This window comes from Megascapheus bottae, chromosome 31 (assembly GCF_031878675.1).
Source record: "Megascapheus bottae isolate mThoBot1 chromosome 31, mThoBot2.hap1, whole genome shotgun sequence".
NCBI classification, from domain to species: domain Eukaryota; kingdom Metazoa; phylum Chordata; class Mammalia; order Rodentia; family Geomyidae; genus Megascapheus; species Megascapheus bottae.
This window is the reverse complement of record NC_143539.1, coordinates 5,977,908-6,002,704: the sequence shown is the minus strand read 5'-3', so window position 1 is coordinate 6,002,704 and position 24,797 is coordinate 5,977,908. Positions and strand designations below refer to the sequence as shown.

General features: G+C 52.8%; 3 protein-coding genes across 3 annotated transcripts in view; 2 read left to right on the top strand and 1 right to left on the bottom strand.

The window, feature by feature from the left end:
* The window catches only part of Sptbn4 (spectrin beta, non-erythrocytic 4), a 57,697-nt gene extending 55,672 nt beyond the window's left edge, over window positions 1–2,025 (bottom strand). The window contains exons 1-2 of the mRNA XM_090322316.1: window positions 1,873–2,025; window positions 176–362 (exon numbers count right to left, since the gene is read on the bottom strand). Coding sequence (XP_090178442.1) covers window positions 176–362; window positions 1,873–2,025 — 340 coding nt within the window. The remainder of the gene's footprint in view (window positions 1–175; window positions 363–1,872) is intronic.
* Window positions 2,026–6,007: 3,982 nt separating this feature from the next.
* On the top strand, window positions 6,008–17,101 carry Blvrb (biliverdin reductase B). The gene is made up of 5 exons (XM_090322131.1): window positions 6,008–6,183; window positions 13,667–13,831; window positions 13,974–14,063; window positions 15,674–15,802; window positions 16,859–17,101. The coding sequence occupies exons 1-5, from the start codon at window positions 6,105–6,107 to the stop codon at window positions 17,014–17,016; spliced, it is 621 nt and encodes a 206-aa protein (XP_090178257.1). The 5' UTR covers window positions 6,008–6,104; the 3' UTR covers window positions 17,017–17,101.
* Window positions 17,102–19,072: 1,971 nt separating this feature from the next.
* Window positions 19,073–21,806, top strand: Sertad3 (SERTA domain containing 3). Its single transcript, XM_090321860.1, has 2 exons — window positions 19,073–19,153; window positions 20,618–21,806. The coding sequence occupies exon 2, from the start codon at window positions 20,624–20,626 to the stop codon at window positions 21,215–21,217; it is 594 nt and encodes a 197-aa protein (XP_090177986.1). The 5' UTR covers window positions 19,073–19,153; window positions 20,618–20,623; the 3' UTR covers window positions 21,218–21,806.
* Window positions 21,807–24,797: the final 2,991 nt, after the last annotated feature.

Genomic DNA, 24,797 nt, shown 5'->3' with positions numbered 1-24,797 from the left:
ATGGAAAGTTCTGTTGGACAAAGCTCATTGGCTTTCCTCTCCTCTCACAGCCACCAAGGTTCTTAAACAGTAATGTCTAAGGCTACCCCAAAAGCCCCTCCCACTCCCTGCTTCCCTCCTTCACCCTCCCCTGCCCCTCCCCCTCATCCCAGCCTTTCAGCCCTCTTCCATGTACCTGCCAAGGCCTTGATCCTGGAGCACTCAAACAGCGAAGCAGCTGCTGTGGAAGCCGCCATTGGCTCCCGGTCCCAGCCTCTATCTGGACTCTCCCAGCGGGCTGCAGGGTTGTTGTTGTTGGGCGCAGGCAGGCCCTCCATGTTATCCAGCTCCCCTGGAATCTGTGCCATTGGGGAAGGAAGGGCCTGGGGCAGTGGCAGGGAGAAGGGATGGAGAAAGGTAGGTTAGGGCTGGAGCCATGGTCTCAGCTCAGAGGACTTGCTTCTCACCATGATTGGTTTTGAGTCTGGTTGCCTCTGTCATCGTGAGTGAGGGTGACAACAGTGTCCATCCTGTCCACTTTCAAAGGACTATGTGAAGGTCACCTGACTTAGTGCCACGCACCAGATAGCCACTCAGCAACCTGTCATTGTTGATCCTATTATTATTATTAAACAATAACATTACTAACAGTAACATAATGACGTAAAATGATACTAATGACCAGGGAGAAAAGTCTATGAGGCTCTTTTCTCCAACTGAAAAAAAAAAAAAAGCCAGAAGTAGAGGAGTGACTCTATGTGGCAAAAAAAAAGCCAAGCAAAAGGTGGCTAAGAGCTGTGCACTGGTGTCTCACACCTATCATCCCAGCTACTCAGGAGGCTGGGATCTGAGGATTGGGGTTCAAAGCCAGCCTGGAGAAGGAAAGTCTATGAGGCTCTTATCTCCAATGAACCCCCCCCAAAAAAAAAACAACCAGAAGGAGCTGTGGCTCAAGGTGTTAGAGTGCTGGTCTTGAGCAAAGGAGCCCAGGAACAGGCCTCAAGCCCAGAGTTCAAGCCCCGTAACTCACACACACACACGATTCAGACAGTTGCCAATCCAGCGGATTGTGGTGCAGAGTTGTGGAAGTTATTCCCTCTGGTGAACACGCCCAACCAAACCCACTGCGACTCTGTGTGTCTGTGGAAAGCTGCACACAAGCCTACGCCTCCCTGGGTAACCTGGGTCCAACCACTTCCCCCTCCATCCTCAGCCGACTCCCTGGTTCAAGTCCCAGGGGCCTCGATCAGGTGAGCTCCCAGAGCTCGGGATTGTGGTCTCTGGCACACCGCAGGCTCTCGGCGTGATTCTTCGTTTTGTGGGAGCCTGAGCTGGTACAGGGCTTGAACTCGGGGCCTGAGCCCCGTCCCTGAGCCTTTCCGCGCCAGCCCGGCTGGCACCACCGCTCCGATCCCCTGCTGCATTCCTCCTGTGTCTTACAGCGGCTTATCTCCCACCTGGCTTCTCCGTGCCTCAGTTTCCTTCCCTGTGAAGCAGGGCTGGGAGCCGTTTCCTCGAGGGAGGTGCTTGGGGACGGGGGGAGGGGGTGGCCTCGAGGACTTGGTGAGCGGGTCACACGCAGGGGCAGCGGCTTGGCCTCAGGTGCGGGGCGAGTGGGAGCCGGAGGCGGAGGGGATGGTGGCGGTGGCGGGAGCGGTGGGGGAGGCAGGGTCCCGGCCGGCCGCGGAGGCTGGCCCTGGGCGGGCTGGGGGACCCCGCCGGCGCTCCGGAGCGGCGCGGCCGCCCTGCGTCCCCGCAGGACCGGCCATCGAGGGGCGGTGGGGGCCGGGGAGGGACGAGGCCTGCGGGCCGCCCCGCGCCAGGCTCGGAGGACGGATGCGCGGGGGGCGGGGGAGAGGCTGCGGGAGGCGCCCGGGCCGCCCCGCCGCTCACCTGGGCCCGCGGCCGCACGCCGGGGCTGCCTTCCCCGCCGATCGCCGTCGCCGCGCCCGGCCGCTCTCCTCCCCGCCGCCGCCGGTGTCCGCGGCCCGGCCCGGCCCCGGCTCCGTTCGGCCCCGCCGGTCCCCAGCTCGGCCAGATCCGCATGCGCCGCCTCCGCGCCGCCGCCGCCGCTGCCGCCGCCGCCGCCTCCCCCCGGCCGCGCGCCGCCCCCAAGCAGCGCGGCCGCCCGCGAGCCGGCCCAGCACCGCCCGGACCCCGGCCCCGGACCCCGGACCCGCCCCGGACCCGCCCCGGACCCCGGCCCGGACCCCCGCTCCCCGCCCCGCCGCGCGCCCCGACGCGCAGCTGCACTGGAGAGGGGGCGCGACGCAGCGTCACACAGTGTCACAGTGTCACACGCGGACACCCCCACGCTGACACACACACCACGCCCCCACGCTGACACACACACGCGGACACCCCCACGCTGACACACACACCACGCCCCCACGCTGACACACACACGCGGACACCCCCACGCTGACACACACACGCGGACACCCCCACGCTGACACACACACCACACCCCCACGCTCACACACACGCGGACACCCCCACGCTGACACACACACCACACCCCCACGCTGACACACACACCACACCCCCACGCTCACACACACATGCGGACACCCCCACGCTGACACACACACCACACCCCCACGCTGACACACACACCACACCCCCACGCTGACACACACACGCGGACACACCCACGCTCACACACACCACACCCCCACGCTGACACACACACCACACCCCCACGCTGACACACACACGCGGACACCCCCACGCTGACACACACACGCGGACACCCCCACGCTGACACACACACCACACCCCCACGCTGACACACACACGCGGACACACCCACGCTCACACACACCACACCCCCACGCTGACACACACACCACACCCCCACGCTGACACACACACGCGGACACCCCCACGCTGACACACACACCACACCCCCACGCTGACACACACACCACACCCCCACGCTCACACACACACGCGGACACCCCCACGCTCACACACACCACACCCCCACGCTGACACACACACGCGGACACCCCCACGCTCACACACACCACACCCCCACGCTGACACACACACCACACCCCCACGCTGACACACACACCACACCCCCACGCTCACACACACACGCGGACACCCCCACGCTCACACACACCACACCCCCACGCTGACACACACACCACACCCCCACGCTGACACACACACGCGGACACCCCCACGCTGACACACACACCACACCCCCACGCTGACACACACATGCGGACACCCCCACGCTCACACACACACCACACCCCCACGCTGACACACACACCACACCCCCACGCTGACACACACACGCGGACACACCCACGCTCACACACACCACACCCCCACGCTGACACACACACCACACCCCCACGCTGACACACACCACGCCCCCACGCTCACATACACACGCAGACACCCCCACGCTGACACACACGGACACCCCACGCTCACACACACGGACACCCCCACGCTCACACACACATGCGGACACCCCCACGCTGATACACACACCACACCCCCATGCTCACACACACGACATCCCCACTCTGACACACACACCACACCCCCACGCTGACACACACGGACACCCCCACGCTGACACAAATACACAACACCACGCTGACACACACACGACACCCCCAGGCTGACACACACACAACACCCCACACTGACACACACAGGACACCCCCACACTGACACACATATGACACCCCACACTGACACACACAACACCATGCTGACATACACAACACCCCACGCTGACACACACACACACGACACCCCCACTGACACACACACACGACACCACGCTGACACACACATGACACCTCCACACTGACACACATGGACACACAAACACACTGACACTCCTAAACTGACACCCCCACAGACACACACGGACACCCCCCATGCTGACACACACACACACACACAGACACCCTCCACACTGACAAAGACTGACCACCCACAGGGACACACTGACTCCCTCCACATGACGCACAAGGACACACCCCACACTGATACATACATACAGCAGTGATACCCCCCACATTCGCACACACTGACACCCCACAGACAACACTGCCACACCACATTGTCACACACAGACACACACTGACACCCCCATACTGTCACCTCCACAGACACACACTGACACCCCCACACAGACACACTCGCATTGCCACACACAGACACACACACTGCCACACACAGAGACATGTTGACACATACACTGACACCCCCACACAGACACCTCCACAGACAGAGGGTGACACCTCCACACTGACACCAACAGACACATACTCCACACTGACACATCCATACTGGCACACTGGCACACACCCACACTGACACACACAGACATTTCCACACTGACAGCACACACACACACACACACACACACACACACACACACTGGGTCACCTCAACATCACACAGTCTCCACAATCCATGTCACTCCTTTCAGGAGGATACTCTGGGTCAGACCTTCAAACTCTCCCCACCCACATTCATCTTCACCAGCTCAGAGTTGCCTTCATATTTACACATTCAAGAGTGTCACACCAGGGCCGGGAGTTTGGCCTACTGGTTAAAGTGCTTGCCTAGCATGCATCAAGACCCGGGTTCGATTCCTCGGTACCACATACATAGGAAAAAGCCAGAAGTGGTGCTGAGGCTCAAGTGGTAGAGCTCTAGCCTTGAGAAAGTCCAAGGACAGTGCTCAGGCCCTGAGCTCAAGCCCAGGACTGGCAAAAAAAAAAAAAAACAAGAGTGTCACACCAGCCAGGTGTGACAAGCCTGTTATCCTAGTTATCCAAGAGGCTGAGATGAGGATTATGGTTCAAAGCCTGCACCCTGGAAGAAACTCCATGAGACTGACTGACTCTCTCTCTCTCTCTCTCTCTCTCTCTCTCTCTCTCTCTCTCTCTCTCTCTCTCTCTCTCTCTCTCTCTTTCATTGTCGGAATAATGTATGGAGGGGTTACAGTTACATTTGTCAGGTAGTAGGTTCATTACTTCTCACACCTTGCTAACCCCTCTCAAGTTTTTGTCCCCATTTCCCTCCCTCCCCCAAAGTCCACGAGACTCTTGTCTCCTCCCCCCCAAAGTCCACGAGACTCTTATCTCCAATGTATCAGCGAAAACCCAGAAGAGAGCCGGGAAGGTGGCTTCGTGGTAGAGTGCTTGCCTAGCATGCATCAAGCTCTGGGTTCGATTCCTCAGCAACACAGAAACAGAAAAGGCTGGGAGTGGTTTCATGGCTCAAGTGGTACAGTGCTAGCTCTGAATGAAGAAAAAAAAAATCCTCAGGGACAGCGCCCAGGCCCTGAGTTCAAGCCTCCATACTGGCACAAAAATAAGTAAGTACAATTCAAGCCTGTTGCCCCAGTGACAGGCGCAGGAGGACACACGCAGACGTCGATCACACGGTCACCACTCGGTCCCAACCACGACAGACACCGTCCGAGGGGCTTGGTGTTCCCGAAGCAATCGAATAATCCCTGACACGTGTGCCACGCTCATGTGCTGTCACCCAGGCTGACACTCGCTGTCACTCAGTGTCACCCAAGGTCACCAAAGAACAGTGCCTCCCACAGGTGCGATCACACGCCGTCACACTCACGCCTGGGGGGACACCCACGAGCGTGCTCCCCCTGTGGTCACACCGTTACACGCCACAGGCCCCCTGAGAAAGCTCTCAGCCTGACCCGGAGCCCCACCTCCGACCCCAGACGCTGGGAAGACCCGAGGGGAGCCAGCAGAGGCGGTGGGCGTGGCTCCCGTCCCACCGGCCTTCCCTGAGTGGCTGGAATGTGAAGGCGGGGCAGTGAGTGACAAGCGCTCTTGACCCCGCCCACTCGCGCCTTTCCCAGAGAAGGGGGCGTGTCCTTCCAGGGTGAGGAAACTCTTGCCCCGCCCGCTCTCGGGTTTCCCTTTGGGGGCGTGGCTTTGATTGCCACGCCCGCTGACCAATGATCGGGGGCGGGGCTGAGGCGGGGCTTCTCTGCACTAGCTCCGCCCCATCCCTCCAACTAAAGAAGGGCGGAGGACCCTGCCAGCGGCCATTGGGCTCCCGCGCTTCCCGAGCCTCTGGCCTTGCAGACCCTAGGACCCCCGGGCAGCATGACTGTCAAGAAGATCGCAATCTTCGGTGCCACCGGAAAGACCGGACTCACCACTATGGCGCAGGCGGTGCAAGCAGGCATGAGCAGGGGTCGTTGACGGTGGGATGGGGGCGTGCACAGGGCCGGGCATTTAGAAAGGGGGGTCACTGGGCCAGGCGGAGGCTGACTGGGGCCATCAGTGCCCCAGTCAGGTGCGTGGAGATTCAGGGAGCAAAGGAAGAGACCACGGGGCCAGTGAATGCAGGGAGGCCGTGAGATTTCGTTTCATGGGAGGCTGAGACACATAACACTGAAATCGGCCCATGAGGGCCTGGGGGAGGCCAGTGACACAGCAGTGGCTAGATCAGGGCTCTTGTGAAAGTCATGGAGATTGTGGGCACACCCAGAGAGTTTACTAAGCCAGCTTCTGCCTGCCACGCAGCTCTGCCCTCTCCAGGGGGGAGTGCTAGTATGAGGGCAACTTGACAGAGAAAACAATTGAGGCCCAGAGAGTGATTTGCTCACGATGTCACGTCAGGTCGGTGATAGCGCTAAGGTTTGAAGCCAGTTGCTGTTGTTTTGGTGTGTGTGTGAGCACAAGTTTGTGTGTGCACCAGTACTGGGACTTGAACTCAGGGCCTAGGCACTGTCCCTTAGCTTTTTTTACTCAAGACTGGCATTCTACCACTTGAGCCACACCAGCTTCTGGCAGGATTAGAATTGTGATCCTCAGAGCTCAGCCTCCTGAGAAGCTAGAGTTACAGGTGTGACTCACTGGCTCCAGGTCCTGCTCTTAAACATAAAAGAAATTTACTAGGTTTTTGTTTTGTTTTGTTTTGTTTTTGGACACCACAAGAAGAAAATTGAAAAAGTTACAGGAAAGGTTGTGACCTCCTGCTCTCGTCCTAGAAATGGCAGTGAGGGCTGAAAAAATTCTGGTTACTCCGGGGGAGGATTCAGAGTTGTCCATTATCCCTTGCCCCTCTTGCTAGAGTTTACCAGTGACCAGCTGGGCCTGGAAGTTCCAGATATGGGACTCCACCCTTCCTAGTTAGCCTCAGGGACCCTGAAGATAAAATATCTGTGTGCCCCCAAAGGGTGGAGATCTTCAGTATCCAAAATTTGCTGTTTACAGACAAAGTTTTTGTTTCTATCCCTCTCTCTCTGTCTCTCTCTCCCTCTCTCTCTGTCTCTCTCTCTTCTGTCTCTCTCTCTCTCTGTGTCTCTCTGGCTTAGACTGAGGACCTTGGAACTGTCCCTTAGCTTTTTTTTTTTTTTAGTGACTTTTTGGTAATGAATTGGAGCTGAGGTAGTTGGACTTTTCTGCCCAGGCTGGCTTTTTTTTTTTTTTCTTTTTCCAGTCCTGGGGCTTGAACCCAGGGACTAGGCATTGTCTCAGAGTTCCATTTGTTCACAGCTAGCACTCTATCACAACACCACTTCCGACTTTTTCTGTGTATGTAGTACTGAGGAGTTGAACCAAGGACTTTATACATGCCAGGCTAATGTTCTACCAGCCCCCTAGGCTGGCTTTGAACCACAATCCTCAGATCTCAGCCTCCTGAGTAGCTAGGATTACCGGTGCCCAGCATTTTTTTTTTTTTGAGACAGTTTGGAAGTCTAATCTTGCACTCACCGTCCTCCATCTGCCTCCCAGGGGCTGGCACTGTACATGAGCCCTACCATGCCCTGCTGCTAGGAAGGAGAGACTCTTTCTGACAACTCTCCACTACTAGACGGACTGTCCTCTGCCCCGGGAGCCTTGTGAGGATCTTGATTTTCAGGAAGGAGTGAACTAGGGACTCCATTAAATTTTAATTTGCTGATAAGCATTTCTAGAGACAGGAAGAGAGAGACACACACGTGGGAACATGCTGAGTCACTCTGTGTGTGTGTGTGTGTGTGTGTGTGTGTGTGTGTGTGTGTGTGTGTCTACCTTCTTCTTAATCCCTAAATCCACAGGTTTCATTTACACTTCTGCTGCGCCCAGGGCTGACCCAAGGGGATGGCAGGGGCCCCAGGGGTGCTTTGCCTTTTCTGAGAGTTCCTATCAGAATTAGGAAATGTTGGGGCCGGGAGTTTGGCCTAGTGGTAGAGTGCTTGCCTAGCATGCACAAAGACCCAGCTTCCATTCCTCGGTACCACATACACAGAAAAGCCAGAAGTGGTGCTGTGGCTCAAGTAGTAGAGCACTAGCCTTGAGGAAAGCCAAAAGACAGTGCTCAGGCCCTGAGTTCACTCCCCAGGACTGGCAAAAAAAAAAAAAAAATTAGGAAAGGTTTAGATAAATTGGGGTTTATTTGCCTCTGGGTGATTGCTAAGGCCAAGGGGCCTGTTGAAGTCAGGTGCGGCTTGCTCATGCCTGTAATCCCAGCTACTCAGGAGGCTAAGATGTGAAGATCATGGTTCAAGTCAGCCTGGGCGGGAAAGTCTATGAAACTCTTTATCTTCAATTAACCAGCAGAAAATCAGAAGTGACACTGTGGCTCAAGTGGTAGAGCATTAGCTTTGGGCAAAAGAGCTCAGGGACAGTGCCCAGCCTCTGACTCCGAGTTCAAGCCCCAGGAGGGGCACAAAAGAAAAAGAAAATTCCACTTGGGCAATGGATGTAGTTTGGTGGTAGAGTGCTTGCGGACATAGGCCAGGCCCTGGGTTCTAGCTCCACCTCTACAAAAAGTTTTCAAAAAAAAGCCAAAACAAAGAAAGTAAAAAGCACTCAGTCCACTCCTGGAAAAAGTGAGGCAGAGTAGCCTTTGGAAGTTCTCCCTGTTATCACCACCTCTTAGTACCTAACACCAAAGGAGTCAAAGCCACGACTGCCTTAAGAACGCTTTTTTGGGGCTGCCATAACAAATACTATCCACTAGGTGGCTTATAAGCCACAGAAATGTATTTACGTTAGCCCTGCACTGGTGGCGCATGTCACCCTCACTCTAGCTACTCAGGAAGCTGACATATAAGGATCTTGGTTCAGAGTCAGTCCAGGCCGGAAACTGTGAGCTCATTTCCAATTAACCACCAAAAAAAAAAAGAGTTGGAAATGGAGGTGTAGCTGAAGTACTAAAATTCCAACCTTGAACAACAACGAAGTAAGATAAGCCATGTACCGGTGGCTCACACCTATAATCCTAGCTACACAGGAAGCTGAGATCTGAGAATTGAGGTTCAAAGCCAGCCTGGGCGGGAACATCCATGAGACACTTGTCTCCAATGAACCACCAGAAAACCGGAAGTGGTGCTGGGGCTCAAGTGACAGAGTACTAGCCTTGAGCTCAGGGACAGTGCCAAAGCCCCATGACGGACAGAAAAAAAAAAAAAGCTAAGATACCTTAGATATATCTCAGCCTCCTGATTAGCCTAGATTACAGTCGTGAACCACCAGCACTAGACCTGAGTCCTTTATTTATGTGTTTGTTGTTTATTGAACTTAGGGCCTGGGTGCTGTTCCAGAGATTTTTTTGTTTAAAGCTAGCCCTCTTTGGCTTTGAGCCACAGCACCATTTCCAGTTTTCTGGTGGTTCATTGGAGATAAGATTCTCAAAGACTTTTGTGCCGGGCTGGTTTTGAATTTCCATCCTCAGATCTCAGCCTCCTGAGTAGCTGGGATTACACCCATAGCACACGGCTTCCAGAGTCTTTTTTCTTTTTTTTTTTTTTATGCCAGTCTTGAGGCTTGCACTCAGGGCCTGATCACTGTCTTTGGGCTTTCTCAAACTTTATCACTTGAGCCACAGCATCATTTCTGGCTTTTTCTATGTATGTGGTACTGAGGAATCGAACCTGGGTCTTCATGCATGCTAAGCAACCATTCTATCACTGGGCCAAACTCCTGGTCCCCTAGCATCATTTTTTTTTTTAAGATTTTTATTAAGCATTGTAAGTTGCATTCAATAACAGCTTCCTGCTTTTTTTTTTTTTTTCCCCAGTCCTGGGCTTGAGCTCAGGGCCTGAGCACTGTCCTTGGACTTTCTCAAGGCTAGAGCTCTACCACTTGAGCCTCAGCACCACTTCCAGCTTTTTTCTATGTATGTGGTACTGAGGAATTGAACCCGGGTCTTCATGCATGTTAGGCAAGCACTTTAACCACTAGGCCACACTCCCGGCCCAGCATCATTTTTTTTAAAGAGCGATCATAGAGTAATGTAAATGGACAGGAAGCCGGGGCCCGGATGAAAGCATTGAATGAACTTTTTCAGGCAATCAGTAACCAAGCCAGTTTGCAAGCTCAGGCTCTTGAGGCAGGAAGATCCACAGTTTGAGGTTCCCCGGGGCTACACAGTGAGGTCCTGTCTCAAAACAGACAAACAAACACCAACAAAGCAAAACAAAACCAGGTCTTTGTGACACTCAAGCCTGAATTTTTATGTTTGTCAGGGGTCAGGGAGATGGCAGCAATAAATAACATGGTCCCTGCACTTGCAGAGCTCTTGTGTTTCTCTTGTCAGCGGGAGAGTGGTGACGGAGGAAGTACAGATGACTGGGAAAGGCCTGGGGAGAGAAGATGAAGGTTGATCCAGGCCAAGGCACAGCACGTGCAAAGGCCAGGAGCCAGGAAACAGCATGTGTGTTTGAGAAAAGAAAGGAGTACAGTGGGTGAAGACTAGACAAGGCCTGGTCCAGAGGGGTTCTGAAGGAGGCAGTACTGAGGGGAGCAGACTATGGTTCAAGGTATGGGGTAGGGGGGAGTGGGAAGAAAGGGAGAGTAGGGCGGAAGGATCCGAGCAGGAAGACATTTAGACATGACTGGAAAGATCTGTCTGGAGAGATAGGAGCTGGTGGAACCCTGACTATGAAGCCTGGGCTTGTCGTCTGGCCTCTGCTTCTCAAGTTCTGGGATCGCAGGCAGGAAGTGTCCTGTTGTGGCTGCTTTAGCTTTTTTGGCTGTTGCTGTTGGTTGTGGGCTTGAACTGGGCCTGGGTGCTGACCTTGAGCCTCTTTGTGCTCTCGGCTGGTATTCTACCATTTTGAGCCACAGCGCCACTTCTGTGCGCCACTACTGGCTTTTTGATTGGTTACTTGGAGATGACAGTCTCGTGGGGAATTTCCTGCCTGGGCTGGCTTTGAACTACAGTCCTCAGCTAGGATGACAGGCATGAGCCACCGGTAACCAGCTGCATTTATTTTTATTTTTGTGAGTCTTAGGGCTTGAACTCTGGGCCTGGCTGCTGTCCCTGAGCTCTCCTGCACAAAGCTACCACCTTACCCCTGGATCTGGGTGTTCGCCAAGAGCTTTTCAGCTCAAAGCTACCGCCCTACCCCTAGAGCCATAGCCCCACTTCCTATTTTCTAGTGATTAAGTGGAGATAAGAGTAAAACGTTCTTGGGGCCGGGAGTTTGGCCTAGTGGTAGAGTGCTTACCTAGCATGCACAAAGGCCCAGGTTCGATTCCTCAGTACCACATACATAGAAAAAAGCCGGAAGTGGTGCTGTGGCTCAAGTGGTAGAGCTCTAGCCTTGAGAAAAGTCCAAGGACAATGCTCGGGCCCTGAGTTCAAGCCCCACAACTGGCAAAAAGGAGTATCATATTCTTGGGGGGAGGGAAATGGGGACAAAGACATGAGTAGGGGTGTCAATGTATGTGAAGTAATGCACCTATTATCTGGCAAGTATAACTGTAACCCCTCTATTAATTACAATACAAAAATATGGGGGGGGGAAAAGTATCACGTTCTTTAGTGCCGGGGTGGCTTTGAACTGTGATCCTCAGATCTCAGCTTCCTGAGTAGCTAGGATTACAGGCATGAGCCACCACGCCCAGTTTTATTTTTATTTTTTAGTAACTGTTCTATTGAGCTATAATTCACATACTATACAACTCTTCCATTTAAAATGTACAGTTTGGCTGGGAATTCGGCCTGGTGGTAGAGTGCTTGCCCTAGTATGCAAGAAGAGCTGGGCACAGTGGCTCACACCTATAATCCTAGCTACTCAGGAGGCTGAGATCTAAGGATCAAGGTTCAGAGCCAGCCCAGGCACAAAAAGACCTGAGACTCTTGGGGCTGGGAGTTTGGCCTAGTGGTTAAAGTGCTTGCCTAGCATGCATGAAGACCCGGGTTCGATTCCTCCATACCACATACATAGAAAAAACCAGAAATGGTGCTGAGGCTCAAGTGGTAGAGCCCTAGCAGAGAAAGTCCAAGGACAGTGCTCAGGCCCTGAGTTCAAGCCCAGGACTGGCAAAAAAAAAAAAAAAAAAAAAAAAAAGGACCTGAGAGTCTTATCTCCAATTAACCTCTAGAAAACGGGAAGTAGGGCTTGGCTCAAGGGTAGGGCGGTAGCCTTGTGCTGAAGAGCTCAGGGACAGGCAGAGTTCAAGGCCCGTGACCCACCAAAAAAAAAAAAAAAAAGAAAAGAAAAAAAAGAAGATGACCTGGGTTTGATTTCTCCATACTACATACATAGAAAAGGTTGGAAGTGGCTGTGGCTCAAGTGGTAGAGTTCTAGCCTTGAGAACGCCCCAGGACAATGCTCTTGAGTTTAAGCCCCAGGACTGGCAAGAAATAAAAAGTAAAAATAAAATAAAACGTACAATTCACCAGGCATCCATGGCTCACACCTGTGTAATCCTAGTTCGTTAGGAGGCTGCAGTCTAAGGGTCACAGTTGAAAGCCAACCAAGGCAGGAAAGTCAGGGAGAGACTCTCGTCTCCAATTAACTAGCAAAATTCTGAAATGGAGCTGTGGCTCAAGTGGTAGAGTCTTGAGCTAAAAAGCTCTGGACCAGTCACGCACAATGGCTCATGCCTATAATCCTAGCTACTCAGGAGTGTGAGATCTGAGGATCAAGGTTCAAAGCCAGCCCAGGAACTAAAGACAAGACCCTCGTATCTCCAATTAACCACTAGAAAACAGGAAATAGCACTGTGGTTCAAGGGGTAGGGCAGTAGCCTTGAGCTGAAGAGTTCAGAGATAGCGCCTCGACCCAGAGTTCAAGCTCCATGACTGACAATAAAACAAAACAAAACCCCTCTGGACAGTGCCCAGGCCCTTAATTTAATTCAAGCCCCAGGACCTGCAAATAAATAAACAAATAAAAACAAAAACAAATTTAGAACATTTTCATCATCCTAGAAAGAAACTTTCAGAAGTCATCTCCTTTCTCCCTGCTCCCACCCCCCACACTCACGGTTTTTCCAGCCCTAACCTCACCCAGCCTGAGGCTACCACTTATCCACTTCCTGTTTCTGCTGACTGCTGCATTGCCTCGGAGTCCAGGAAGGAGGCGCATGCCTCATCTTACCTGTTTTGGAGATGGAGAACAGAGAAGGGTAGTTCAAAGCCAACCTAGCCACTTAAGGAGAAAATGTCCAAAGTGGGATTGTAGCTCAAGTGGTAGAAAGAAAGAAAGAAAGAAAGAAAGAAAGAAAGAAAGAAAGAAAGAAAGAAAGAAAGAAAGAAAGCAAGCAAGCAAGCAAGCAAGCAAGCAGAGAGAGGGAAATGATTTCATATACCCGTCTTACAAATCAGTGTCTCAGCCTAGTGGATGTGGGGCAGTGGATTTGGGGGCTCATGGCACCATCCAGACCCCAAGTGCCCTCCCACACGTCCCCTGACCTTCCTCTTCACTTCTGATTGACCACAGGTTATGAAGTAACTGTGCTGGTGCGGGATACCTCCAGGCTGCCGTCGGAGGGGCCCCAGCCAGCTCACGTGGTGGTGGGTGACGTCCTGCAGGCCGCCGACGTGGACAAGACCGTGGCTGGACAGGAAGCCATCATTATCCTCCTGGGCACTGGCACTGACCTCAGTACTGAGCCCCCCCTGTGCCCCAGGCCCACCCCTGCACCACGGCCCCCAGCACCACGCCCACCCCCAGCCCCTCCCCTGCCACCCCTGCCACCACCACCACCGCCACCCAGCAGTGACAGCCACTCTCTGTCCCCTCTAAGGTCCCACGACTGTGATGTCCCAGGGCACCAGGAATATTGTGGCGGCCATGAAGGCGCATGGAGTGGACAAGGTCGTGGCGTGCACATCGGGTGGGTGGTGGGTTCTGGAGGTGGGGCTGAGCTGGGAGGCGCAAACTGGCCAGGGGAGCCAGGGAGCTCATATTTCCAAGTGACATTTTTTTTTGCATTTATTGAGCACCAACTGTGTGCCTTCACCTTGCTGGTGGATGCAGAAGACAAAGTGTTGACCAGCTGGACTGTGCATGATTGAGTCACAGAGGGGACCTTCGTGGTGACCTTATTATGGATAGATGCCCTTTCTCTAACCATCTGTGTGCACAATGCCCTGGGAGGAAACAAAGAGAAAAGAAAAAAAAAAGTTTGAGCCAGGAGCCAGTGGCTCACCTCTGTAACCCTCGCTGCTCAGGAGGCTGAGATCTGAGGATTGCCTTTAGAAGCCAGCTTGAGCAGGAAAGTCTGTAAGACACTTATCATCAGAAGCCAGATGTGGTGCTGTGGCTCAAGGCGTAGACTGCTAGCCTTGAGAGAAAAAGCTCAGGAACAGCACCCAGGCACTGAGTTCAAGTTCCAGTACACACACACACACACACACACACACACACACACACACACACACACACACACACTGCTCTGAATGGAGGCTGCAGGTGGCTAGCATTTATTGAGCCCTGCCTGAGCCCCTCGGGAAACTCACAGAGTTCCTTTGTGTGTAAGACTCTCCCCAGTAAGTAAGCAGCAAACTCCATGGGTTCACAGCATCTCAGCTGACACAGCTGGCAGCTGGCAGGTACACCGGACTCTCTCCATAAGCTGTCATCACAGACGTCATTCTTAGCTGCCTCTCTAGGGACGGAATAGCTGGATTGTGTTGTTGAAAGGCTACCAGAGAGTGATGGCTCCGAGGCAGTAAGAGCAGCACAAGCAAAGGGCCAGAGGCGAGACCTAGCTGAGAGTCTGAGTAAAGTCATCTCCCTTGCTCTTGTTTCTTTGTTTGTTTTGCGCTGGTGCTGGTGCTTGTACTCAATGCCTAATTACCTGGGCTGTGTATCTTAGCTTTTCTGCTCAAGGTTGGCACTCTACCACTTGAGTTACACAGCTTTACTTTCAGCTTTTTGGTGGTTAATTGACCCATAAGAGTCTCAAGGACTTTCTTCCCTGGCTGGCTTTGATCCTCGACCCTCAAATCATTGTCTCTTGAGTAGCTAGGAGAACAGGAGTGAGCCACCAGCACTCAGCTGCATATATAATGCATTTGTCTCAAATGTAGAAGTGGAAATGGAACCCAAATGCTGGGGGAGAGGGAGAATATTGGAGGGAGACATGATGGGGTTATGTAGCCCAGGCCAATCTTGAACTTGGGATCCTCCTGCCTCAGCCACCTGAATGCCAGGGTAACAGGCCTGCCTCACAAGGCCAAGCTTTTCGTTGTTATGGCTGGCTCTTAACCATTTGAGCCACATCTTCACTTCTAGCTTTCTCTGATTTATTGCAGCTAATTTCTCACAGATTTTCCTGCCTGGGCTGGCTTTGACCCTTGATCCTCAGATCTCAGCCTCCTGAGTAGCTAGGATTATAGGCATGAGCCACCAGCCCTCAGCTGCAGAAAGATGTTGTCCTGGGTGTAAAGACAAGACAGTTCTAGCTGACCCTGCCCCATGTGTTTCTTCCCACCCTTGTAGCCTTTCTGTTATGGGACCCCACTAAGGTACCCCCACGCCTGCAGGAGGTGACCAATGACCATATCCGGATGCACAAAGTACTGCAGGAATCTGGCCTTAAATATGTGGCTGTTATGCCTCCACATATAGGTGAGTTGCCACCAGCCTGTCCCACCAAAACTTCTAGAGACATCTACAGGGCTTTTTCTCATTACTCTCAAAGAAGGCGGGTGGGGAGAGGAAGAGAGAGAGAGAGAGTGCCAGGCATTTGGCCTAGTGGTAGAGTGCTTGGCTAACATGTACGAAGATCCGGGTTTGATTCCTTATTACCGCGTACATAGGAAATTAAAAAAAGCCAGAAGTGATGCTGTGGTTCAAGTGGTAAAGTTCTAGCCTTGAGAAAACTCAAAGACAGTGCTCAGGCCCTGAGTTCAAGGCCCAGAACTGGCACTAAAAATAAAAATAGAGAAGAAAATTGAGGTGGGTGAGGTGATGAGGTGACAAAAGCATGTTATCCCAGCATGTAAGAGGCAAATTCAATCACTGGAGATGCGACTGTTCAGGATTTCTTGCCTGGGTTGGCTTTGAACCTCAATTCTCAGATCTCAGCCTCTTGAGGAGCTAGAATGATAGGTGTGAGCTACCACCAAACCTAGTTTTTCTTGCTGTTTTCTTTTGTTGTTGTTGTTGTTTGCCAGTCGGTCCTGGGGCTTTGAATGCAGGGCCTGGACTCTGTCCCTGAGCCTCTCTGTGCCCAAAGTTTGCACGCTACCACTAAGCTACATACATTCCCAGTCCATTTTGTTTTGTTGTTTTTTGCTTTTCTCTTTGGTTGGTCATAGGGCTTGAACTCTGCCTGGGTTCTGTCTCTGAGCTCTTCAGCTCAAAGCTAGCACTCTACCACTTTGAGCTACAGCTCAACTTCTGGTTTTCTGGGGGTTAATTGGATGCAAGAGTCTCAGGGGCCTTGGTGCTCTGCCTGGCTGACAATCCTCAAATCTCAGCCTTCTGGGTAGCTAGGATTATAGGTATAGACCACTAGCACCAGGCCCATATTTATTTATTTCTTTTAACAAATTCTGATGACACATTTTGGGGCCCCAGTTCAGGTGCCAGTACTGGCACACACATTCATGGTAGGAAAAAATGTGGGAGAAGAGAAAAAAAAGAGACATCTACTTCACCCTGCCCCTCTTTACCTCCCAGGGGACCAGCCACTCACTGGGGCCTACACCGTGACCCTGGATGGACGGGGCCCATCGAGGGTCATCTCCAAACATGACCTAGGTCACTTCATGCTGCGCTGTCTCACCACGGATGAGTACAATGGGCACAATACTTACCCATCCCACCAGTATGACTAGAACCCTGACTCTGCCTAAAAGCCTGGGATGCTGGGAAATGAGCCCCAAGGAAGGAGTAAATCTTGAGCCAAGAGCTTCAACTTATTCCAGAAGACTCCATGACTCTTCTTTCAGTTTGTCTCTGTTCAGTTATTCTTTATTCTTTCTTTTCCCTTCTTTTGAATTCAGGTCCTGGACACTGTCCTTGAGCTTTCTTTTGCTCAAGGCTGGTACTCTACCACTTCAGCCACAGCTCCACTTCTGTCTTTTTGGTGGTTAAGTGGAGATTAGAATTTTCTGGCTTTTCCTGTCCCAGGCTGGTTTCAAACATGTGATCCTCAGCCTTGTGAGTAGGTAGGATCACAGAGAACTTTAGAGCCACCTGTTCCTGGCTCACTTTGTTTTGTTTTTTTTTTAACCAGTCCTGGGCTTGGCTCAGGACATGAGCACTGTCCTTGGGTTTTTTCTCAAGGCTAGAGCTCTACCACTTGAGCCACAGCACTGGCTTTTTTCTATGTATGTGGTACCGAGGAATCGAACCCCCAGCCATCATGCATGCTAGGTGAGCACTCTACCACTAGTCCAAACTCCTGGTCCCACCTGGCTCACTTTTTCCAGGTTAACTGAAAATAAAAATCTGGAATCCCCCTGAATTAAAGCCCATATATATATATATGTATATATATATATAATATATATATGGCCTGGGAATGTGGCTTAGCATGCATGAAGCCCTGGGTTCGAATCCTCGGTACCACATACACAGGGAAAAAAAGCCAGAAGTGTCACTGTGGCTCTCAACTTGTAGAGTGCTAGACTTGAACAAACAGACACACAAAATCTGGGAATCCAGACGCCTGCCCAGCCTGGTTGTGAACTGGGGGGATATTCAGATCTCAGCCTCTTAGGCAGCTAAGATGATTGGAAACAGTGAATTTTACACTGCCAGGCTTCGCTGGCCAGATCCTTTGCTGGCTTCCAGAGGAATGTAATAAGTTGGAGCCAAGCATAGTGGTGCTACTATAATCCTCGCACCCCGGGGTGGAGCTAGAAAAATGGAAGGGCCAGCCTGGGACTACATCACACAGTCCCTGTGTCCGAAAAAAGGAACAAAACAAACGCAAAAAGACAGAAAGGCTTTGAACTTTCTTCCAGAATGGTGGGGAGTCATGAAAACGTTCCAGTCGCAGAGTGACTACCCAGGAGGGACCACCCGAAAACGCGCCGAGAAACCCCCAACCGACTTTAAAACAGGGGTTCCTATCCCGGGCGAAGCGCCCAGCAGGGGCGGGGCTGCGGTCGCCAGGCAACAGAGGCCGAGCCCTACTATTGGCTAGTACTTCGTGCGTCATCACCTTCCGCTGCCCAGCGCCCGCCTCGGGAAACCCGGGGGCGTGGCGTGCTCTGGCTGCTCAGCCCCGCCCTGCCGTGAGGCCGGGGGAAGACGCCGTGTGGGGGTGGGGGTGTGGACCCTGGCATAAAGGGGCGGCAGGACGAGAGAGGAGAAACATACAGAGAGAGAGAGAGAACTATGGGGACGATTCCACAGTAGAAACTTCAGCAGAATCCTAAAAGAGATTCTGCGTGTGTGTGTGTCCTGGGGCTTGAAGTTAGGGCCTGGGGGCCTTCCCTGTGTTTGTTGTTGTTGTTTTTTTTTACCCCCTCTCAAGGCTAGCGCTCTACCAACAGAGCCACCGCATCACTTCCGGCTTTCTGGTGGTTCACTGGGCTAGCTTCAAAACCACGATCGCCAGACCCTGAGTAGGGAGGATTACAGGCAGGAGCCATCGGCGCCTGGCAGAAGGAAAAAGAAAAGAAAAGGAAAAAAAAAAAAGGTTCTGATGGCTTTGCCACTCTCCAGCCCAGACACAAACCCGGCCCCTGACAAGTCAAAAATCCTTTAAATGGTCCCGGGCGTTGGGGAGGGGCAGGCGGGGAGGGCGGTGCCGGGCGGCGGCGGCGGCTCCGCCCAGCCAATCGTGGTCCGGCGTTGGGCAGAACTCCAGCCAATCACAGGAGGCCGTCCAGCTCCGGGGCGGGGCGGCTGGGTCTCGGCCGAGACTCGGAGGCCCGGGGAAGGAGAGCGAGGATTCTGCTCTGTTCTGGTCGGAGTCCCGTCTGGCGGTCCGCGTCCCTGGTTGAGAACCAGAAGGCTCTGGTGAGGAGGGGGATTTACCTATGATTGGGGGCGGGAGGAGACAGGTCCCTGACTGCTGAAGGCGGAGTCCGCGCCGGAGTGGAGGTTGAGTGATGAGGTTTGGAGGGCTGAGCACCGGAGGAGACCTGAGTTCGAGATCCGGCAGGGGAGACAAGGAAAGATTTTTGAACTGGAGAAAGTTTGGAGCGGCGGCTAGGCGGGGAGCCAGGAGTTGGGGGGCGGAGGTAGATAAGCGAGAGAACCAGAAGAAACTTTGGAGAGCAGAGAATTTCGGCTCATCTCCGGACGGCCTGGGGTGGGAACTTGGTGGTGGTACTGGAAAAAGTGGAAGTGGTTTAAGGCTGGGATCTCGAGCGTTTCTAGACGGCTACCCCGAGAGTTGTGGAATCCTAAGGCCCTTCGCTGGACGCCGTGGCAGGGAGTGCGTCCCGGGGAGGAGGTGAGGGTGGGGGTCCTAGCTGCGGGACGTGGCCTTGGGAGGTGAACTGGAAAGATCTGGGGTGGGGAGAAAAATCTCAGAATTTGAGATACGAAGTCTCCCCATACAAAAGCATTTGTATCAGAAAGCTTGGAGGGAATTGATGAGAGCCTGGGTCTCAGGACTCCTCCGCTGTTTGGGGAAGAATCTCAGACCCGGGAGGGAGGGGGGACGGGTGGTTGGACGGGGTGAAAGCAGTTTTAGAGCTGGAGTAGGGTGGGGGAGGGGTGTTCCGGGCGTGGAGCTCAGACCCACATCCCCGGAGGCAGTGGAGGGCGGGGCTCGGCTGGCGCCCGGCAGCTGGACGTCCGGGTTCCCCTCCCCCACCAGCTAGGCTCCTAGTGCGCTTGCTCTGGGGTGGGGGTGGGGAAGCAGGGTACCCTCCGCGAGCAAGGCCCTCTGGGAATTGTAGTTCCTCGTCCCCGTCAATAGGAGTGCCAGGCTACGCTGGGTCCACATTTCCCAGAAGCCCTCGGGGCAAATCGGGGGCGGTCCTAGGTGCTCAATTGAGGTCCAGGGGAAGGCGGGGCTCTGGGACGTCGAGATCTGGTTGGGTGAGCTTTGAGGGGGCGGAGCTTGGCGCTAGTGGGGATCTAGCGAGCTTTCCTTTGGGGCGCACTTTAGGGAAATCAGAGGCGCTGTTGGAAGGAATGAGGAAGGCGGCCCCTTCCCTGCTCTTGGGTTCGCTGCCAGTCAGTTAAGACCAAGAAAGAAACAGCGGGACTATGGTGCCTCAAACCGATAATCCTAGCTACTCAAGAGGCTGACATCTGAGGATGGTTCGAAACCAGCCTGGGCAGTCAAGTATGTGTAAGACCCTTAACTCCAGTTACCCACCAAAAAGGCCCACGTGGAGCGGTGGCTCCAGTGGTAGAGCATCAGCCTTTAGCAAAAACGCTCAGAGGCAGTCCCCAGGCCCTGAGTTTAAGTTCCAAGACTGGCACCGAAAAAAAGAAAAGAGAATCACAACTCTTGTCTCTTCCCAGGGCATCATGGTGGGAGGCTTGAAGAGGAAACACTCGGACTTAGATGAGGAAGAGGAGGAAAAGAAGTGGGACTGCAGTCCAGCCCGCCTTCAAAACTACCACCAGGCCTTACTCCGAATTTCCTTAGACAAAGTCCAGCGCAGCCTGGGCCCCCGAGCCCCCAGCCTCCGGCGGCATGTGCTTATCCACAATACCCTGCAACAGCTCCAGGCTGCTATTCATCTGTCCCCAGCTCCCACCCTACCCCCTGAGCCCCTCTTTCTGGGTGAAGAAGATTTCTCCCTTTCCACCACCATCGGCTCCATCCTCAGGGAGCTGGAGACATCGATGGAGACAGAATCACCTCAGATTCCAGGGGCTGCCCCAGGCCTTCCAAATGAAGGGCTGGCCCAGCCTGGGCCAGTCTTCTTAGAAGCTTTGAGCTCCAGGTACCTGGGCGACTCTGGCCTGGATGACTTCTTCATGGACATTGACACATCTGGAGTGGAAAAGGAGCCTGCACTGGCTACCCCAGAACCTTCACACAACCTCTTCTGTGCTCCTGGGTCCTGGGAGTGGAATGAACTAGACCACATTATGGAAATCATTCTGGGGTCCTAAAGACCATCAACCATCCTTCCTCCAGCCTTGGTGGGCTGGATCCCTAGAAGTGACTTTGTGTGTGTGTGTAGGCTCTGAAAAAACTAGAGACCGTGGCCCCCTTTCTTCCTGTATCAGGGTTCCACAGACTGTCCCATGAGTGTGTGTGTGTGTGTATGTATATGTGTGGTATGTCTGGTTACCACAGCCTTCTGTGAAGGTGGCTCTTCCTGAATTAATTTATCTGCTCCAAATGCCTTAACAAGACTCCATTGCTTGGAGTCTGACTTCTCATGACCACATTTCGTCCATGTGCACCTCCCCCTCCCCTGTTTGACCACACAGGGGCCTCAGGAAAGACAAAACTGGGCCAGTCCAAGAGTGACAGCACTGTGCAGCCAGGTTGTTCTGTGAGAGGAGAGGCTGGTCTTCCCCCCACCATTCTCCTCCCAGGCTGAACCCCAGTTCCAGCAGCCTGATTCATAAGCAGGCCGGACCATGTGCAATAATGGATGGAAACCACATATTTAAGAAAGGCTGGGTTTATGGGTTTGGGGATTTTTTTATTGTTAGTATTGTACATTTTTTTTGAATAAAAGTATTTTGGAGAGATCTGGTGTGGCTTTCGGTGTGTAGATTTCACTGGGATGATGGGAAGGCTCTGGTAAGTTTCCTACCCTTTTCTTTGTCAAAGGGTAGAGCAGGTATATCATCATATAAGTGCCTGAGTATTCCTTAAGAGGGTTTTGTGGCTGGAAGTGTAACCTAGTAAAGTGCTTGCCTGGCATGCACGAAGCCCTGGGTGTGATTCCTTGATACCACAAATACAGAAAAAGCTAGAAGTGGCACTGTGAGTCAAATGATAGAGTGCTCATCTCAAGAAAGCTCAAAGACAGTGCCCAGACCTTGATTTCAAGCCCAAGGACTGGCCAAATAAAAAGGTTGGGAGTATGTCCGAGTAGTAGAGTGCTTACCTAGCATGCATGAAGCCCTGATTTCTTTTCCTGTACATAGAAAAAGCCAAAAGTGGAGCTGTGGTTCAGGTAGTAGGGGGCAAGCACTGAGAAAAGTCCAAGCAGTGCTCAGGCCCTGACTGAGTTCAAGCCCCAGGACTGGCCTAAATAAATAAATAAATAAAGCACTGTTGTATGCCAGTTACTGGTGACTCGCGCCTACAATCCTAGTTACCACTCAGCCGACTGAAATATAAGAATCGGGGTTCGAAGCCAGCCTGGCAGCAAAGTCAATGAGACTTATCTCCAATGAACCACCAGAAAACCAGAAGTGGTGTTGTGGCTCAAAATGGTAGATCACTCGCTTTGAGTGTAAAAAGCTAGTGACAGCACTCAGACCCTGAATTCAAGCCACATAACTGACAAAAAAAAAAAATTACTGTTGTAACTTAATTTGAATTAAATCCTTTCATCTTCACTATTACGTACATAGGTACTTATTTGTTTTGTGTGTGTGTGTGTGTGTGTGTGTGTGTGTGTGTGTGTGTGTGTTTTGCTGGCCCTGGAGCTTGAACTCAGGACCAGGATGCTTTTTCCTTGAGCTTTTTCCCTCAAGGTTAGTGCTCTTACTACTTTGAGCCACAGCACCACTTCCTGGTTATAGTTGGCTAATTGGAGATAAGAGTCTTATAGATTTTCCTGCCCCTGCTGACCTAAGTGTGAGGCCCTCTTGTGCTTGCCTATTAATACTTTTTACCTAGGAAATCTCTGAAGCTTGGAGGTTTGGGGTAATCAGTGGTAGAGCAGTTCGAGACTCTGAGTTCTTTGTCTTTCTTCCCTTTTTTTTTTTTTTTTTTTTGGTGCCAGTCCTGAGGCTTGAACTCAGGACCTGGGCACTGTTCCTGAATTTCTTCTCCTCCTCCTTCTGCCTTTTCTTCTTACATATAGAATGTTTCTCTGTATCGTCCCGATTTTAGTATATGTGCTGCCAAAGCAAGCACCTGAACTTTTTTGATCAAGCCTCCACTCTACCATTTGAGCCACAGCACCACTTCCAGCTTTTTCTGTGTATGTGGTACAGAGGACTCAAACCCAGGGCTTCGTGCATGCTGGGCAAGCACTCTACCACTGAACCACATTCCCATTCCCCTAAGTTCTTGCAGCCTGCACACAATATACATTCAGGTTGAAATAAAAAGATTGAGTGCGCAGGCAGGCACACCAGTCCTGGGGCTGGGTGCTGTCACTGAGGTGTTTTTGTTTGTTTGTTTTCCTCAAGGCTAGGGCTACCACTGGAGCCACAGCTCCACTTCTGGCTTTGTGTGGGTTAATTAGAGCAAAGTCTCAAAGACTTAATCTGCTGGGAGCCTCAGATCTCAGCCTCCAGAGCAGCGAGCAAGCCAGGCAGTGCAACTACAGGGCTGCGAGACAGACGGAAGAGACCGTGCAGGGGAAGGTCGAGGCTGCAGTGGCACCCAGGAAAGCACTGGCTGCAGAAGTGGAAAGGCAGGCCCTGCGGAGGAGGAAGGCAGCCCCTGAGGGCAGAGTCCACCTTCCCCCAACCAGTCCTCTCCCGCCGCGGGACTGCAGAGGGGGATGGGTCGAGGTGGCCCTGGGCCGGACTGGAAGGCCGCGTCCCTCCCCCCCCCCCCCCCCCCGAGAGACCCGGGCTGCTGGAGCCGCCTCGGCGCCTCCCCCCTCCCTCCCGCCCCCCTTCCCTCCTCCCGGGGCTGGTGGCTTCCCTTCTGGTTTCATTTCTCAAGTCTTAGTTGTGCGATCGCCCTCTCTCTCTCTCTCCTCCTCCTCCTCCGCCCCATCCCCCCCTTCCCCCAACTTTGAATTCCTGGCTCCAGTGTCACCTCCTTGGGACCAGCTCAGTCCAATCGCCCTAGCCAGGCACCTCCCCCCACCCCCAGGCCTCTCAGCCCTTCCATCCCTGAACGCCAGCAGAAATTCTTTTCCTTCTTCCTTCATGTTCCAGGGAGTTTTGCATCACCCAATTCTGCAGGTGGAGAAAGAAGATTCACGAAATGGTCCAAAAGTCCTTGATAAATTCTCCCACTTCCAAAGCCACTGCCACTCCAGTTGTCCTTGCTCTTTGACATACAGCATGGCAGAGCCTTGGCACTGGCTGTTTCGCTGTAAGAATGCCCCCTCAATTTTGCTGCTGCCTGAATTTTGTCACGTCTTCTCAAATGACACTTCCCCTCCCCCTCTGTACTTTTTTTTTTTTTTTTTGCCAGTCCTGCCTTGAACTCGGGGCCTGAGCACTGTCCTTGGCCTTTCTCAAGGATAGAGCTCTGCCACTTGAGCCACAGCACCACTTCTCACTTTTTCTGTGTATGTGGCACCAAGTCTTGGTGCATGCTAGGCAAGCACTCTACCACTAGGTAAAACTCCTGGCCCCTCCCTCTGTACTTTATCCTCCTTTTAATTTCTTTTCTTCCTTTGTTTATTGGAAGTACTGGGGACTGAACTCAAGGCTTTGCTTGCTAAGCAGGCCTTTATATCACCATGCCTGTTTTATTGTTTTTCAGACATTGCCCAGATTGGTTCAGACAATGATCCTTCTAGCTATACTTCCTGCTTAATTGAAATCAGATTGGTTGGGATGAGGATGAGGGTCTCACAAACACTTTTGTTTGTTT